Source organism: Lycium ferocissimum, chromosome 7 (genome assembly GCF_029784015.1).
Source record: "Lycium ferocissimum isolate CSIRO_LF1 chromosome 7, AGI_CSIRO_Lferr_CH_V1, whole genome shotgun sequence".
Lineage (NCBI taxonomy): Eukaryota > Viridiplantae > Streptophyta > Magnoliopsida > Solanales > Solanaceae > Lycium > Lycium ferocissimum.
In genome coordinates this window covers 37,435,265-37,454,232 of record NC_081348.1, presented here as the reverse complement: position 1 = coordinate 37,454,232, position 18,968 = coordinate 37,435,265, and the positions used below count along the sequence as shown (strand labels likewise).

At 33.3% G+C, this 18,968-nt stretch overlaps 2 protein-coding genes and 1 long non-coding RNA gene across 3 annotated transcripts; 1 reads left to right on the top strand and 2 right to left on the bottom strand.

Moving 5' to 3' along the window:
* Positions 1-3,498: 3,498 nt before the first annotated feature.
* Positions 3,499-4,059, bottom strand: LOC132064798 (uncharacterized). Its single transcript, XM_059457905.1, has one exon. The coding sequence runs from the start codon at positions 3,907-3,909 to the stop codon at positions 3,715-3,717; it is 195 nt and encodes a 64-aa protein (XP_059313888.1). The 5' UTR covers positions 3,910-4,059; the 3' UTR covers positions 3,499-3,714.
* Positions 4,060-6,181: 2,122 nt separating this feature from the next.
* Positions 6,182-10,900, bottom strand: LOC132064796 (uncharacterized). Its single transcript, XM_059457904.1, has 9 exons — positions 10,671-10,900; positions 9,742-9,815; positions 8,811-8,953; positions 8,685-8,731; positions 8,489-8,597; positions 8,329-8,390; positions 8,059-8,173; positions 6,903-7,066; positions 6,182-6,392 (listed from the first exon to the last, which is right to left on the bottom strand). The coding sequence occupies exons 1-8, from the start codon at positions 10,833-10,835 to the stop codon at positions 6,915-6,917; spliced, it is 867 nt and encodes a 288-aa protein (XP_059313887.1). The 5' UTR covers positions 10,836-10,900; the 3' UTR covers positions 6,182-6,392; positions 6,903-6,914.
* On the top strand, positions 6,294-7,422 carry LOC132064797 (uncharacterized). The gene is made up of 2 exons (XR_009416641.1): positions 6,294-6,430; positions 6,764-7,422. It is a non-coding gene; the product is annotated as an uncharacterized LOC132064797 (long non-coding RNA).
* Positions 10,901-18,968: the final 8,068 nt, after the last annotated feature.

Below are 18,968 nucleotides of genomic sequence, written 5' to 3'. Positions count from 1 at the left end.
TCAAAAAAAGGAGAAAATAGATAAATATGATTCCTAATTTTTTAGAGTGCCACGTTACCGAGCCTTTGTCCTGCAATTATATATATATATATATATATAAGAAGGATTTTGAATTTGTAATTTTAAAAAAATGCATCTAATCTACTAAAATACCTTTTGAGTATCTTGTAGACTTGTAGCCTTAAACATAACATGTTAGAGTATTAAATATCAAAATTAATTATTTTTTAAAAACATATTAAAAATAAAATTAATGAACATAAATTAAAACGGAGGATATAATGTAGAGAGGGTAACATTTGCTTCATCCGGTCGCGAAAAGATAATTAACACATTAATAAGTATAACATCTAATAGGTCAGAGGTCTCGGATTCGAGTTCTAGGTAGGGCTGTTCACAGTTTTGGTTAAAACCAAAACCAAACCGAAAATTTAACCAAACCGAATAAAAAAAACCGACATTTGGTTTGGTTTGGTTTTGGTTTTAAATTTGAAAAACCGATAATATTTGGTTTGGTTATGGTTATAGTAAAAAATAACCGAATAAATAACCGAACCAAACCGATAATTATATACATAAAATTTATAATTATTTATATGTATAATATTAACTTTTCATAAATAATTAAAGATATTTTATACCTTTTAATTATTAATTTAATTTTGGTCTACTTATTTTTAAGGCCCACATCTTAAAAGAATACGTCCAAGTCAACAATCCAAGTTCCAACTCTAATAAGTCGTAAGCATAAGGGTAAAAAGTAAAAATCCTACTATCTCTTTTCATTTTACATTGTCACACATACGTTTTCCCTCAATATGCAAGAAAGTTCGCCTCTGTAGGCCGTGAGGAAAAAGAGAACTTCATAAGAAATTTGAAGAATGTAACGAGAGAGAATATTTGAATTGTCACGCTAGTCATAAATTGAAAAACCGAACCAAACCGAACCAAACCGACAATAACCAAACCGGTGGTTATTATTTTACTTGGTTTGGTTATGGTTTTAGACATTTAAAAACCGACTAAATTGGTTTGGTTATGGTTTTAACCAATAACCGACCCAAACCGAACCATGAACACCCCTAGTTCTAGGTATGAAAAAATCCTTAGTAGGAAGCGTTTCTCCCGAATGGGACCCTATGCGACACGAATCCGGATATAGTCGGACTCTAATGTGAGTATGGACCGTGGGAAACCAAAAAAAAAAAATCTAGTAGGTACAAATTTCAGTTAAGGTTCTCAATGACAAATTGTTGTAAAATTTAAAGTGCCACGTATTCCACCAAAAAACTAAATTTAGATTGTACCTTGCTAAAGTTCATATGCGTGTGATTTTTATTACTCCTTGTTGCTAATTTATTCTCTAGTCCTACATCAGTATATTTTAGACGTTTTCCACTTCCTTTACTCCAAAAAGGTGGCAACGAAGTTACGTAAAAATCTAATCCTAACTGAATTAAGAGGTATAAAAAGACCCCAAGTTTTCCTTCTTTAGCCATTTGAAGTAATTCATTCATGTACAAGCACATGGACTTCAAGTGGCTTAATTAATTTCGTCAAAACCAAAGATTGGAAAAGACTTCCTCCATTCATTTTTATTTGTCCGTTATATATATCAAAAGGGTGTAGTTTGAAAATGAAGAGATAATGTAGTTTGACCTCTACTCTGACAACGCCGTCTTCAAAAGTCGTAACTTCACGTTTATAGAAAAAATTGCACAAACAAAAGCTTTCATAAATTCAGTTGTAATTTGTCAAACTACAACTACGCAAGTTAAAACCAATTGTATATCTATTCAAAGTATTGACGGATACCCTTACACATGGCTTACGTTATACAAAGACCTACCATTTGCTGAACATATCACATACTTATTGTGATGCTTTCTTAACTACTCTGATCCAAGAACGAACCAACACTATTGGTCATGCAATAATGAACTCCATTTGAGACCGTAAACACCTGAGACGAATTTTTTGGGGTCACTATGTCGCAGAAATGCAGCTTATTACACTATAACATTTTCCTATCCTATACTCCGTCCGGACAAAAAAAGTGTTCACTTAGTCATTTTTACACCCTAGACAAAAATAGGTAATTTGACTAAATTGCCTTTAATAAAATAGGTGTTCAGATTTTATCACATAACACTTAATAGGGGCAAATCTGAAAAAATAAAATTAATTCTTTCTTGATTTGATAAGTGGGCACTCTTTTGACCAAAAAAAAAAAACCAAGTGAACACTCTTTTTAATTCAGAGGCAGTATGAAATACACCCAACACATAGGCGGACCCAGATTGTTGACTATGGGTTTACGTGAACCAATAATTTTTGTCCAGAGTCCATATATATTACAAATTTCACTAAATATTTATAAATATTTGATTATGTAAATCCAATTACAGTTATATATATTAACTTGAAAATCACTATAGCAATCATAAACTTCAAATCGTAAATCCCCCTATATCTAACAAGTGTACCTTAATACTCCCTCTGTCCCAATTTATGTAATGCAATTCGAATTTTAACAGTCAAACTTTTTTATTTTAACCGTGAATTCGAACATACAATCTTTAAGTTTTTTTTTTTTTAAATAATTTATATATTTAGAAACTAAATGAAAAATATTATAAGTTTCAATAATTAACAATTTAAAATATTTAAAGGACATATGAATAAATCACGATAATTTGTTTTCTTCTTTGAGTGTAACACATAAATTGAAACAAAGGTCACAAAGGCACTAGTTAATAAAGTGAAATAAAAATCATAAGAGGTCAGGATTCAAATTAAATCATAGTTGTCAAAGTTATACCGGCGAAATATTCGAACTATTCATATTACAAAGATTAAAAGATAGAGATGAAGGAATAATGAAGTAGTAAAATATATCAAGAGATAAGTGATCGGTTTCTGATCCCTTTCTTATTCCCCAGCTGAGTCACACTCCTATTAGTACACTTTAGTAAGCACTCGAATTACTGATCAGATTAACGGTACGAAATCGAAAAAATTGTCTAAAATACATCTCAATCTTTGCTCGAATTTGGCGTAACACGCCTAACCTTTACGGGATCTTATTAACCCGAATGTATCTTTAAGGAATTTCTTTGACATTTATCGAGTGAGCTAGATAACAATTTAAACACGTGTTGAACAAAATGCCAAAAAAGAAAGGAGTACAGTCAATTTCAAGTCATTTCACTCTCCGAACAAAATAAAAAATTAAAATTCTCTCTTACAGTCTTAATTTTTTCATGGAGAAAGCAATTGATTCTCTTAGAATTTGATCTTGTGAATCACTATTTTCTTTCATAATCGAGTCCTGACTTGTGTCGCATTAGATTTTGGTTTGATTTTTCCAAATAAATGCCAAAAAAATACTTTAAAAATATATTCAGGGGTAATAGGACCATCATAAAGTATAGGTGTGTTACAGCAAATCCAGACAAAAGTTTGGGTGTATTTTAGACATTTTCCCTTAGAAAATCATTAAAAAGAAAAATAACCCAAACATTTAATCCTTTTTCTCATTAATAGAAAAATTAAAAGAAAGACCGAAACGGTTCCCAAATCACAAACGCCGACATCGACCATCGGAACACAGAAACGGCCATTTTTCTCTGCAACTTTTTAATATATATATATACATACACAAAACAAAGAAACTTTTCATTTTTCCAAAACGACTCTTAATTTAATGAAGTACTAAGAGAGGCTACTCTTGCCAGGATGATCAGCAGCTTGAAGAGTCTTGTCAATGAGCTTACGTGCCTTTTTGCTGCGAATCTCCACTCTCACACTCGAGCTTTTGTCCATTTTGATATACGGTTTCTTCGATTTCTTCAATTTCCTCACCTTCGATTTTATCGATTCTACCAAATTCTCCAATTGTAGCGCCATTAAATGTAACAATAGAGTTTCGGTATTCTCGAGGAAGAAAAGAAAGGAGGAAAATGGAGGAGAAATATTTGGGTTAGTGGGTTGGCACTACTTTGCTGATAAAATATAGGAAGAATTTTCAAAGAGTCACCCAATTAATAAATGGATCTCTCTGTATTTATGGATTTTGTTATGTGAATGGGTGTGTTATTGAATTTCCGTTTCTGCTTGCGTGCCAGTATATAATGCATTACTATTTTGACTTTTGACTTTCTGTTTTGCGTGCCAATATCTAATGCATTGCTATTTTGACTTGACTACACACCCCTTCTCTACAAAAGCCCCTCTTTCATTCAATTATTACTATTCTTTGCCACTGATCTCAGTTTATGGATTATAGTACTTTCTGGGTAGTTAGGTATGCCGGACAAGCATTTAATACTGCCTTATCCCTTGTTTATATATTAAGATAAAAATAATATTGGTATAAATTATCCCCGTCGAAAGAAATAATAATATCGATTAAGTTATTCTCGATAAACAAATCTTAAAATGACAAAAATATCCGAGTTCCCTCAACCCCTTTTTTCTACTAAATACGATTGACTATTTTTGTAAACAATCAACTTCTTCTTAAAAATTATGCAATGCATATTTTTTTAATATAATAAATCAAACAATCAATAAAATATAATATCAAAATAATTAATCTCAATATAATTAATACCACCATAACTTATCTTCGAACACCAACGACCCCTTAAATAGTAAATAAGCACCCGACAAGTCAATGGAGGCTCTACGTCACCTCAGTTTATTTTGACTTTAATTGCTATATAGTTTTCCAATTGTTGTGAAAGCTTTTATTGGCTTTGGGTGACCCAATACGGTCAATTTCGGGTTCCACATGCTCGATATATAAACCATATCATCAATAGCCAACAACACAACTACTTTCTCTTGAGACTATTTCAACCACTATTATTCCAGCACGTGATCAATTTTAGTCCCAAACTAATTTGATGGTGCATGTTACTATGCACAAATTCGCAAAGAATGATGCTTAATAAAATCGTATAAATGTTGTTACATATTTCATTAACGCTAAATTACTTAGAAGCAAGTGGCTTAACAAACCAAGATCCACTAAACACTGATCCAATTCCTGTCACACATCGACAATGGACAAACAAACAAAGTTCACATGTTCACTTGTCTAAATATTAATAATGCTAGGCTAAATCATTCAAACTGGGGCACAATTGAAAACAGCTATGAACCTTCATTGAGACATCAACGACAAAAGCTGAGTTTGACAACTCTAAAAGTTTCATGCAAGTGAATGTCTCTAAACATAAAAAATCAAGACGAAACACAATAATGAAATGCTACAAATGACATGTCCATTCACTAAAGCAACTGCTCCCTCCGTTCTAATTTATGTGATATACTTGACCGATACGTAGCCAGTTTAAGAAAAGAAAGACTTTCGAATCTTATTGCAGTATAAAATAATGCAAAAATATTTGTGTGCATAGATCATCTCATTAAGTCAGAAAAGAAGAAAGTTTAAAGTTAAATTGTTGCCAAATAAGGAAATGTATATTCTTTTTGGAACAGACTAAAAAAAAAGTGTATCACATAAATCGGCATGTGGAGTATATACAATTAAAAGTCAACAAACAGGTCAGGCACGCAAAACACATTCCATCCGTGGCATAGTTTTTTTGAACTTATTATTGAACAACTAGCAACCAAAAGTACTCCAGATTTAATATGGAGTATTAAAATGGAGATCTAATGACTGTATCTACACTTCACCACTATTATGTTCCTTTCATTAAATTAAACACTGAGAATAAACCTCCCCGAGTTAGAGTCATTCTTATAGCAGAACTGCAGAATAGTTTAATACTACAGCAGAGACAGGATTTAAATAGAACCTAACGTACACAAGACCCAACGTTATAGAAAGATTAATTATATGGAAAAAAAAAAATAGCTGAAGCTTCCTCTAAATTTACTACATTGACATGATATGAAAATATGTATATAACAAAAAGACATGAGATATGAAAATATGTATATAAAAAAAAGAAGAAGAGTATAATAACTGCATTTTAAGGCTAAGAGACCGGGTGAATTGTACTTTGTCAAGTATTGAAGAAAAGTTTATACAGCCAATTGCAGAAAAAGTAAGCAATAAAATAAACTTCAAAAAGGAGGATTTGAATGTCATCACTCACGTAGCAATTTGACTTTTCAAAACTGAAAAAGAGTTGAAAAAAAAAAATTGTGGAATTCAATACCACCAGACTTTACTTGGGATTACAAAGAAAAGTCAGGATGATACACTGGGCTTCCGCAGATGGCGTGAGGATGAGGCCAGAAACAACTAAGCAAATGATTGATCATTATCCTTTCTTTTTGATCCTTCACTTCTGAGTTCCTTTAACAGTGCTAACTTGCACCTTTCTTGGGACCCCTCAGCATATGAACACAGCCTAAAGCAAAACAATTCATCACGTAAGTGTCTAAACTGGTGAGAGCATGTAACTTTGTTATGCAACTCAGCCTCTTTAGCAATAATCAGAGATTAATCAAAAGTGGGGAGCAGGAAAAAACTTAATTCTCGGTAACCGAAGCACTAAATCAGAAATCCTGTAACAACATTTTTGACTTTTTTTCATGCAGTAAAGATGAGAAAGATTCACCATAGTTAGCATACTGCTCTTCCATTTTCATGTTTCTCTCTAAAATTTTGGTGTTATAGGTATACAATCATGTGAAAAAAGGAACCATAACCGTACACCGATAGAAATCTTGACAGCCTACATCTATTAATCTATTAAACTTTTTTTTTGTCCTTTTTCAGTGTAAGCTAAAGATGATTGGATCCACAAAGAATGAATGAAATCCTAACTGAAAAAACTTATTGAATCCTTTCAAACAAGACCATCAAACTGAATTTGACCGAATCACTAAGATTTCAAAGCAGCACAAACAATACTTGCCTGCCAGTGTTACTAGACCTTGAATATCTCCTGACCGTCACACCACAACATTAATGCTGACAAAAGAGCCACTGTAGCAGTTTCAACTCGTAGACGATGTGGTCCAAGACCAACAGCAGTTGCCCCAGCCTCCAGAATCACGTTTAACTCTCCCTCTGTGAAGTCTATAATGGAGCATGTTCACAATAATCATACACAGCAGAAAACAAAAGTATAAATTATCTATATCTGAATACTGTATGAAAGATTGTCTAGTATCCACAAACTTTTCTTTGTTTTTGGTTCCAAATTCTTTATTATAATTGTTGTTAACCGTTCTTGAGCACTCTTACTTCTAGATAATGAGGACAAAATAATAGGGTCTAAACCCACTTCAGCTTGCAAGATTGGACTGGTGTACCATAGGTGATAGGTATAAGCACCACAATGTATAAACCAAATCATACTAAAACAAACTCTGTATTGTACAAAGTACTTCCAGCAGTGCAAGAAAGATAAATAGAGTTTGTGGTTAGAGTCAGAGTGATGTAGGGTTGGAGAGTGCGGGAGAGTGTTGTTCTAGCCTAGCTAAGTGGATAATAGAGAAGGGAGCTGGAGGTTGCAGGGTAAGGAGGGTTTGCATGGCCTGCTGAAACAAAAGGGTTAGAAGGTAGGATGAGTAATGGGGTAGCATTGGCAATCTCTTTTTTTCTTTTTTTCTTTCTTTTAAATTATTGTCTCTCTTCTTCTTTCCTTTATACTACTTTTTTTTTTCCCTCATTCAAGAATTTATATAGAATCAGCACTATGAGTTGTCTGCTAGCTTCAAAGGCTTCTCCTATTTCTTGGATTAAAAGAGCCGTTTTTTGAAGTTAAAAGGCCAAATGAGGTTTGACATGTAAACTGTCTAAACTGGAGCTTTACATTAAAACGAGCCTACTTTTATATGTGATTTACCCAAAAATGACTACTTTTACTCTTTAAGAGTGTTCTGGCATATATGAATCCATTTTAATTCTTCTGAACTCCTAACACTCTTCATCAGGGGTCCTAGACAATTGACTTCTTCAGATGATCAAAAAGTTGACTTATGACCAACAAAAATATCATCAGTATAAAGGCACAAAACGTTGGGCATAGACTAGAAGAGCAGGAAAAGCTGCAAAAAGATACTAACCTCCTTCTGGTCCAATTATCATCAGTCCAGATGATTCTCTTTTAATGGAACTTAGAGCACTAAAAACTGGTTTAGCTTCTGCCGTGGCAATAAATGAAAGCTTTGAATTTTTTACCTAGAGCATAAGTGGCACCACAAAACCAAGAAAAGAAAAATGAATAAGTGCTGCAGAGAGAAAGATGATCAAATAGTCTTAAAGCCTCCTATATGCTGTTCGCAAAGCTTGAAAAAGATTTTACTTTGTGGGAGGAAACTGAAAAACCAACTTACAAGAGGTAAAAGTCCACCAACTTTTATAGGAGGATTTAGAACCATTTCATGCAGCCGTTGGCCTAAAACAAAATGTTGTTAATGTCTAAAACATCGCACAAGCACCTACAAAGAGAATTAGTTCACAATATACATTCTGTATCAGAGTCAAAAAGCTTACATTGTTTAGCTGCAGCAAAACTGACACGTTGTAATCTGTCCACGCGATTTCCTGATATTGAAGGAGACCGTTCCGTCAATAAGGGGGTCACACTACAGGCTCCTAGCTCCTGAGACCATCGGACAAAGAGAGTGAACAAACAGGTTACCAAAAGCTTTTCGAGAGATACAATTTCACATGAGCAATTCAGACATACTGTACATTTCTCCACAAGCCAATCGGCGCGGCCTCCCTTGAGAGTACCTACATTACGGGAACTTAGTATGCCATGCAGGCTAATGATCTACACATAACACCACTAACAATGCTCATAAATACTCACCAAATGCAGCATAGACATGCCACTGTGTGTTATGAGGAGATACTGACTTTGGATTCTCGAGAGCCACAATATCCAATCCTGTCTGATCAATGTTCTGTATACAGCCTTCAACTAATCCTCCTTTTCCATCAAATAGTTCTACCCTTGCAAATTAGACATCATGAATAGGTGAAATTAACTCAGTACCATTGTTCAAGGCACCAACTACATTTCTTTCTAGGACAACCCTTCTGGCTAAGACAACCCTTCTGGCTAATGTCTATCGGAAACAACCTCTCTACCCACAAAGGTAGAGGTAAGGTTTGCGTACATCCTACCCTCCCCAGACCCCATTTGTGGAATTACACTGGGTATGTTGTTGTTGTTGACAACCCTTCTGGCTTATATTAGGATGGAAATGAAACAACTATTTATTGAAAATCATATCCTTCATAGAATTGTCAGATCTGAAATCTACATTACAAGCACCAAAAGTGGACAACCAGATTGAGAATTTTGAAGGGGAGTAGAAGAGGCTTCTAAAATAATAGGACGTTGGAGAATTAAAGGCACATTCACATTCCTTATTCAAAACAAAGCAGGGTGTGGCCCAGTGATCAATGAAGTGGGTTGGCTTGCATGAGGTACGGAGTTCGAAATTCAAGGTCACAATAAAACACTATGTGATTTCTATCCGTCTGTTACAGCCTTGGTGGACGGAGAGTTACACCGAGAAATTACTGGCTTTGGAGAGGAGGTGGCGAATATCCGTGGAATTAGTCGAGGTGCCCGCAAGCTTGCCCGGACACCACGGTTATTTTTAAAAAAAACAGCAATGCAGATAATACTTTTGAACAAGCCATTCTCGTAGTTCCCAACCATGACAGAAAGATACCACTAGTGGACAATGAAAATTAGCTTTTGCATAAGACTTCTTGTCATGTGGCAGTACCTATCATGGATTGTCAACCTTAAGACCCTAGTCATGTGCCAGAATTCATCACCTTTAACACGAACAATGCCATCCTGCATTCCCAAAAACCATAAATACACCATAGCTGAGCCGCTTAAATCATCTAGTCTGAATAGAGTAACAATAAAGCTTTCAGAGTAAAAAGTAATACAACAACTGTCCTCAAGTCTAAACTAGTTGGGGTCGGGTATAAGTATCCTCATTATCCACTCCGCTCTATCTTAGACTCATTTCATTCAACTTATGTGAAATTACCAACGTGAGCTTCAGATAACCATTTTTCAGTAGGATAAAGGAGAAAGGTTCCAGCTTATTGACACTTATAAGGGGCGGGACCAGAATTTAGATTTTATAGGCTTTGAATATGCCATCGAATCCATAGTCGTCAGAGTTATTAGGTTTGCAACTAAAAAGATACATATATATTTTAATGAATTTCCTAATACTATTGGGTTCGTCCAAAGCTATGACAATAACCTCTCCCTCCCTCTAGCAAACAAGACTAGGGTAAAAATAGAACTCCTACAATCGGCGAAAAAGTACAGTGTATATCTGATTAATTTTTTTTTTTATGTATATATAGTAGATGTTAGACACTTGGGCTTAAACCTTTGTATATTTACTTAACCCGTATTTTTGAATCCACTGAAATTGTGAAAATCTACAAAATTTCATATCCACCATGCACCCTGCTTATAACAACAAGAATCGTCTAAATTCTGCACACACAAAAAACCTACCTAAAAAAGCTTCAGTTTATCTACTGCCAACAGTCAAATGCACGCAAGAAAGTTGGAATATTTTTTGCAGAATGAAATGGTAGTTTAACACACTCAACCCCGTTCTTTACTCAATAAAATTAAGATCCCATAAATGTGGGTATTTAAGTGTGATGAAAAAGAACATGCCTTGGAAGGAGGGAGCTTTTCGGAGTAGAAACGAGGAAGGCCACCGCGAGACTGGTTAGATAAAGGTGCTGCTGATGATGATGAGAATGCCCGCAAAGTGTTTGTTGTTTTGCATGAACGACTCAACAGATTGGCTAACCGAGGACCCCAAACTGGGGCTTGCATTTTGCTCCTACTTTACTCTAGCACTGCCCTAACTTATCTCAATTACTAAAATCTTTGCTGCGTCTCATGATCTATACTTTAATGGAATCATTGACTTTAAATATTAAATCTTGTCTTCGAATAATAAAACCATTCCACATATATCTAGCTGCTCAGTTGGTTGAATTTTAATCCCTCTCATATTTTCCCTTCTCCTACACCCAACATAATAAAAAATAATTTAAAGAGAGAAAAAAAAACATTCTAATTGGTTTTAACTTTTAACAAGTTTGTCAACAATTTTTTAATAGGGAAAAAGGTCAAATATACCCCCTCTACTTTTTTTTGGGTAAGCTTTATCATCGGTTTCACAATCTTTTTAATTAAACCCCTACCGTCAAAAAACTTCACAAGAATTACCTAATTATGAAAGAATAATCCGCTCCCTTCGCGGGATTCATCATGAATTATCAAGTTTTACATTAGGTTACGCCGCCACTTCTTTATTGGACTTACAGCGCAATACGGCGGTTCACACTTATTAGGGATTAAGGCATAATTATTGTTGTTGTTATTATTGTATTTGTTTCACATCCGACAAGGTTAGTCATGACTAGGGCTGTACAAAGAAAACCGACAAACAGTACCAAATCGATAATCCGAGTCAAACCGAGAAAAAAAACCAACTAGTGGTTTGATATTGACAAAAAAAACTCGATCATAATTGGTTGGTTTGGTTTTTAACCAAAAAAAAAAAAAAGGTCAAGCGAACCAAACCAACCTACATTATACAACTTTTAGATATATTTTATACATAAAAATATTTATTTGTTATGTAATTTATATTTATTTCTTAAATATTTCTTTATTTTTGTCTTTTAATGTATTATTTGAAGCTTAGACTTAGACTTTTGAATGATCCAATAAGTTTTATGTATAAAACTCAAAATATTGTCCAAACCAAAGCAAGTAAATACCAGGGTAATGCAAACAAAAAAAAATTCAATTCTAATAATAGGAATGATAATAATGTTGAATACCCATTAGTTAGTTTTGCAATGGTTTGGACAATGAGAAAATACATAACTTTTTTTACTTTTTCTTTGTCATGTAATTAATACTTATTAGCCATACTTATTTTAACGTGACTTAGTATTTTAGATCACTTGATCATTTTCACTATGCCTTGTTATTAGCAATATTTATTGTTTTATGTGATTTCACTATCTTAACCCCGTTGAATATTTTTATTCTGATGTCGCCTTGTCTCGCATTTTGTTTTATTTTTGTAGAAACACTTTAAGTATATGGTTGTATCTTCTTAGGGTAAAGAATTTTTTGAAGTAAAAGTTATACGTTTTTTTAGGCCAAAAAAAATTATCGTTTTGTAAAAACTTTCTTGAAAAAATATCTAAACTTAAGGTTGAAAACCCGCAATATTTTTATTGATTTGGTTTTGATTTATAGATTTTAAGCCGACGTGGTGGTTTGGTTTGGTATTTGGAAAATTCAGTAGGCTGATCGAAAATGTCTGCAGCACATGATAAGCGACTATTAGATTGCTGCCTCAATTATAAAGCATTTAGATTATTCTCTCATTTTCTGGCCAGGCGGTTGATACAAAAATAAGGAAGCTACAAGCCTACAACAGCAAGAAAATTAAATAAAATTTTTGGGATGGATTGCGCATAAATTTGTTTCCCAAAAAGGTTAAATATAGTCCACCCCAAAAAATTTAAAAAGGACTGAAACATAATTGATTGATGGATCGACATAGGAATGAGCTTGATTTTAAAAGTTATTTTTAAAACTCTTTTAAAAAAGATTGTGGAGATAAAAAACCCGATTTCCGCTAAGAATTTAAAATGGACCGCAGAAATTAATTACTGCCCCATTCAATAATTTTAAGTATAAGGACACCACTGACTAGCAATTGCAACATATTTTGTATTATTTAAGGGCTCGGGAAATATGGGGGGGGTTTAATTTAGTGCTATCTTTCCTGAACATAATTATAATTTAAAAAAAAAGTGTTTAATAGCCTCCAGATTAATGTTTCCATTTCCTTTTTTAAAAGGCAATTGCTGGTTTAAATTTGGGGGGCCCTTTAAACCCAAATTAATTGGTCAAATCGACTGAAAATGAAAATGCAGAATATGTTCTTTTAGACCTTCTTTAAAAAATAGCCGTTTTAAAGTTTAGCTGCAGCAAATAACTTTAGACAAGCGGATCAAACAAAATTGGTTTTATGAATTCTCCTTTTAACAAAGGGCCCAAAGTTGAGCTCTGACAGAGTTCAAGGGTTAAATTTGAAGATCTGAATTTAATTTTAACTTTTGAAATTTTTAAGACTTTTAGTTTGAAGTTTTTAATAGGGACCAAAAACATAATTGTTATTGTTGCGGTATTTTAAAACTCAGATTTTTAAATTTAAAAGAGCATATGTCAAATGCAAACAGTTGGTAATGTATAGTTTAAAGCCTCTTCTATTCCCTTCTGTTCGAATGAAAAGAAAACCCCTTTATTGGGTTTACTTTTAACCCCAACCAATATATATGTTACAAGCGTCATTACGTTGAAAAATGAATTGGGGGGTTATTTGACCCTTGTAGATTCAGGTTTTCAGTCTCAAATCACGCTCAAGAATCTATTAAGATTACCATACGTTGGTCTTTCTAGATTTCCCCAAACATTTTTTATATGCTGTTTAATCAAAAAGAATTAATTGCCGTACTAACGGAGAAAATAAATATCTAGGTATGAAAAAGTAAAAAAACCCAGTAATAAAAAAATATCAAAAAATGGAGTCTATATATCAAAAAATTTTTTTCTCCGAAAATTTTTCCCTTCCCAATAATTACCCCGTTTTTTTCTTTTTACAACCCAGTAAATTTAAAGAGGTGTATCTGTTGGGAAATTGTCGAAGGGAATCCCCTGTTTTAAAATTAAAAATAAAAAAGGGGAAAAAGTCTTGGTCGTCTCCCCCATTTGTAATTATTACAGTTAGTTAGTGTCGACCAATTTTTTATTAAACAGACGAACACAACAAAACTAAACCAAAAAATGCAAAAGGGGAAAAACAAATTATATTCGGGACCCCAAAAGCAGGGCATGTTAATTATTCAATATACAAACAACCAATACTGTAAAAATTGGAAATAATATTACGCTTTTTTACAACTGAAAAAGGGAAAATAATTAAACAAAAAATTTAAAATTTTTAAAAACTAAATGTTTTTTGCTTGGACCTCTATACGTATTATAAATTAGTCGCGTTTTTTCCTTTTTCTTTTAAAAAATTTTGGTTAAAGGACATGAGGGGAAATCGTAGACATCATTAAAACAGAAATAATTAACACTATCATTTTTAAATTTTTAAAAAAGAAAATTTCGAAACCCAAAATTTTTTATTTAAAAGTATTAACACTTAAATATTACGAAATAAATACTTTTCCACGTACATATTCACAAATCCTCAACCCCAGATAAAAAAACAGAACTTAAAAAGAAAAAGGGAAAGCATTTTTTTGAAGTATTATGAACTAATAAAGTCAGAGAACAATAGAAACACAAGTACTTTGTCATCCCTTGGTTTCCCGAGCTATATATTTGGATCAAAGGGTTTTTCTTTGAAAAAGGTAAAAAAATTTTTAAATGCCGAAACTTTTGATGCAAAATTTAAATTTAAATAAAAAAATTTTGGGTGGGGAAATTTTATATCATATTAATTAACAAATTAAGGCGGTTAATCCTCATTAAATTTTATTTATTACCGGAAAGATCCAAAAATTCTTGGCCCCAGCAATTTTCCTTTTAATTAACGACAAGTTTGGGTTAAAATTTCCCTTTTTATTTTATTTTATTTTATATTATGATCAAATAAATGCAACAATTGAAATTTATGGGATACCAAAACATATATATCTTAGATTGGCCAAGGGGCCAGGTCAAAAGTCCCTTAGCTAATACATCACATGTCCATATATAACTACGGAAGAAAAAAGAAAGAATAAAAAAATATAATGAAGAAAAAAAAAAAAGGCTTAAAAATTTAAAAGAAACTAAAATCTAGGGTTGCTTATGCCTCTGGGTATAGATATAATCAAGGTGAGCCTCTAACGTTCTTCTCATCAAACATTCCCCTTCTCCAAGACCTTCACATCTATCGTCCCTTCTATTTTCCCCCCCTTTTACCCTTTAATAATCACAAGCAACGGAATCAGTTAAATATAATTGGGAAAACCGGTCACCCCTTTTCCATGAGCAAGGGGTTAAAGGGAAAAGGATAAAAAATTTTTATTTAATAAAATTTTTTATATACTTGTGGCTGGCAATCTCAATTCCCGGTTTAAAAAATTTTAAAACTAAATTTAAAAATTTGGGAAACATAATTTAAATCTAGGAAAATTTAAGTTTTTCTTTCTTTTTTTTTTTTTAAAGCTATAAAAATTTTTAAACTATGATCTAGCTTTTTTTTTTCTTTTTTTTTTTTTTTTTTTTTTTCGAAGCTTTGTCATTACAATTAAAAGCTTCTCTTACGTTTGGGAAGATTCAATCGTTTATTTATACACCAAAAAAAAATTATTGTTAAAATATTTGTCAACAAAAATTTTTTGATGGATGGACCCCAATTTTCCCCCCTTCCCTAGAAGCCAACAAAATTTTGTAACATGGGGAATTAAGGAAAAATAAATAATCAAATAAACATCCTTACTATTCTCCATTGGAGTTTAAAGTCGTGATAAAAAGGGGTACTCATCGGACGGGGAAACAGCCAAAATTAGCGTGATAAGGAGGAAGGGGTCTATCATACAAAAAGGGGCTTATAACCTTAGCCATGTTTATTTCTTCGTCTGGAAGCGATATTTGGAGACCCAAAGGTTTTTAGTGTTTTGGGGAAACAAAAAAGCAGCGACAAATGGCCCCAAATTAAAGAGCTGTATAGTATATAAGTTTCAATATCTAAAAATATAAAAATTTTTATAATTATCCTTTATTTTCTTTTTTGGTAAAAGAGAAAACTACGGAAGGATGACGAAAAGCTAAGAAAAAGGGTGGCCAACGTTTTGTGGATATTTCATGAAGACTTCAAAAATTTTGGACGTGTGGTAATGTATTTGGAGACTAATGTATTGCATTCTTTAAAAAAAAAAATAGATATGGTCAACGAAGAATGGAGCACCGGGTTGACGTCTTCCCCAACCCAAAAATTTGGTGTACGTCCCAATTTTTTTTGGGGTCCGTTAAATTAAACTTCTCTCTCTTTTGTAAGAAAACTTAATTTATTTTATGGTTGAAAAATAAATTTTTCCCTTTAAATTTTTAAAATTCCGTTATCAAAAAGTATTTGATTAAAAAAACTTGTCATATAAAAATTTAAAAAATAATTTTTTTCCCCCTCTTTACCCATTTTTAAAAAAATTTGGGGAAAAGATTAATGAGATGAAAGAAAAAAAGTATTTAAAATTTATTTTTAAAAAATAAACAAATGTAATTTAGTCAAATTATCCTTTTAATTAATATTTTATTAAAAAAAGTGTAAAAAATAGACAAGTAAAATATAACTTTTAAGTGTCCATTTTACTCATTTGTAAAATCCCCTCATTTTATGGGTTTCATATATTGGATGAAAAAATTTATAAAATTGAGAATCTTGAATGTTGAGCTATTTTTAAATTTCGATGTTAAAAAAATTTTTTAATTTTTTTTTTTTTCCCAACCCGGGATATAAATTGCTTTAAACTTAATTAATATGAAATTTAAAAACGGGGTAAGATTAATTTAAAAAAAAAAATTCAAAATTTTTTCAGAAAGTTTGAATTGAAAGTTTAAAAAGGGGAAAGAAAAATTTTCAAAATTATTACAATCCTTTTCTTCTCATTCAAAATTGGGGAAAAAATCACTAGACACGAAATGGTTAATTGAAGACAGATGATGCAGCAGAAGATGGGGTAGGGGAACCGGGGGAAAATGGGTGGTGAAAAAAGGGGAAACCCAAAAGGCCCTTTCCTTGCAATTTTTAAATGATTTGATTCTCTATATATGGAAAGGACTATGAGTGTTGATGGAGTAGTAATTAAAGTCTAAATTAAACAACCCCCGATGCACATATATTATATCATCATCACTCTGTGATGATTAATTTCCATGGGCCCATCCACCACCTGCCCAAGGAGTCACACATTTTCCAAAAATTTAAAATTTTGGGGGGTGGGTTAACCCTTCCCCCCCCTTCTAATGAAAAATATCAATTTTTTTTTATCGATGCATGGGGGTTAAAAATTTGGTTTGTACAAAATTCAGGATGTGATACGTCAGACATTGGGGGTGTGTCAAACTGACTCCCTCAATAAGAGTTCTTGAGAGTTATCAGGATTTAGATCGGGGAAATTTTTCTTCTTCTTTTTTTTTTTTCCTGGGATTTTTGATATCACTCCCATGGAGAGCTAATCAAAGAAAATGGGGAAACCAATAAAAAACCTCTACATGTGAAATTAAGAAGATAGATCTTCTTTAAGATCAAATAATTTCATCGAATGGGGAATTGTATTTGTGATCACATAGTAAATTAAAAATTTTGAATTAAAGGGGTTAAACTTTAAAAATTTTTAATACTAATTGGAATTTTTTTTTTTAAATTTTGTGTTTAGATCTACTATTTAATATAAAATTTTAAGTATTTTCACAAGTATTCAGTAATATAGAATTCAAATCGATGATGTAAATCTATATTAGCTGTTTCCCAAGAAAATCGTCCCGATCATTATTGCTTTTGCGGGATTTAGCATTCTAGCTCAACATCATTATACAATCCTAGACTTTTCAACATGATCAATGAACATTTTTTCTTTTTTTTTGGGTTCAAATTGACAAGTAAAAAAAAAAAAAAAAAAAAAAACAAAAAATGAAAAACAAAATGATTTTTTTTTATTAATAGTCGTTGCATAGATTAATGGATAATTTTTAGCTTTGACTCTGTGTTGTAAATTGGGCCTGCAAAACAATGGGGCCCCAGAAAAAGAAGAGGGAACATCCCGATGGCTTGCCTGGAAGCGCCGGGGGATGGGTTACCTTTATTGGTGTAGGTTGTGCATTAAGCTTTAAAAAGGTAATTTTTAGGAAAGTGTTTTGGTTTTGGGTTAACTTGGTTTTCAAATGGACTTTAGTTTTTTAATTTTGTTCATTTAATAATTTTCCCGAACCCCCCGGATGGCTCTGCCTTCCTTAAACACTTGCCCAGGCGGAAATTCAAATCCCAAATCAAAAAATTGTTTTTATGATTATTTTATTTTTTTTTCGCTTTAGAGCGGGGAAAACCAATAAATAGAGGAACACCCTCCTTTTGGGGGGTTGGCTCCCTTCTTCAAAAATCCTTTAATGAAGAAGCTCGTTTCATTTTCCCCTCCGTTCATCCCGAACAATTTCCCTCTTAATATTGTTGTTAATGATATGATATATTGTTCATGGCTTTTATCTTTTATCTTATTGATGAACCTTAACCACTTTCTTTTGTCTTATCAATCTTGAACTAAACCTATCCTGGGCCCCATAAATTCAAATTTATTTCAGTTTGGGGGAACGGGTTGGCGCCCCGGGGGGGGGAAAAGTTTTTGTCTTGCTCTTTAAAAAACCCTTTAAAGTAACCCCCGTTTCCTTTAAAGGGAAATTGGGGGCTGGGCAATCGTCCGTTCCAAAAAGTGGCCCAGAAAATGAGGGACGCAAGGGGGAATCCCCGCCGCAACCCCGGTGAGGGGGGGGCTTAAACCGGTGGATCAGAAATCCCCCTCGGCCCTGATCCCCGAACTTAATTTTGTTCTTTTCTGGACCGGCGGGAAGGCGGGAGCCAATAAAGGCTTTTTGCGTCGATTTTGAAATGTTTCGAACAAGAAAAGGCTTTCGGGGGCAAGAAAGGCGTTCCGGTTCAAAAAATGGAGGGGAGGAAAAGCGGGTTGTCGAACGGAAAATAAACCCGGGGGGTGAAGCGTGACTCGGGGGGGTTCCCCGGTCCGAAGTCGAGACTTTGGTAAAACGGGGGGTTGGCGAAGAAAGGGCGTATAACCCCGGGTGGACCCGATCGGGGCCCCCCGTGGATGACCGGTTTATCCGCTCCCCCGGGCCCGGAAATGCGGGGGGGGGTGAACGGGTGGATGAAAT

Bases quoted from the DNA above. Each gene is read 5' to 3' on its own strand.
- LOC132064798 (XM_059457905.1), bottom strand. From the start codon at position 3,909: ATGGCGCTACAATTGGAGAATTTGGTAGAATCGATAAAATCGAAGGTG.
- LOC132064796 (XM_059457904.1), bottom strand. From the start codon at position 10,835: ATGCAAGCCCCAGTTTGGGGTCCTCGGTTAGCCAATCTGTTGAGTCGT. The intron at 8,954-9,741 runs GTACTGCCACAT...CTAATTTGCAAG, and splicing joins AGGTTGACAATCCATGATAG to GGTAGAACTATTTGATGGAA. The intron at 8,732-8,810 runs GTGAGTATTTAT...CCCGTAATGTAG, and splicing joins GCATGTCTATGCTGCATTTG to GTACTCTCAAGGGAGGCCGC.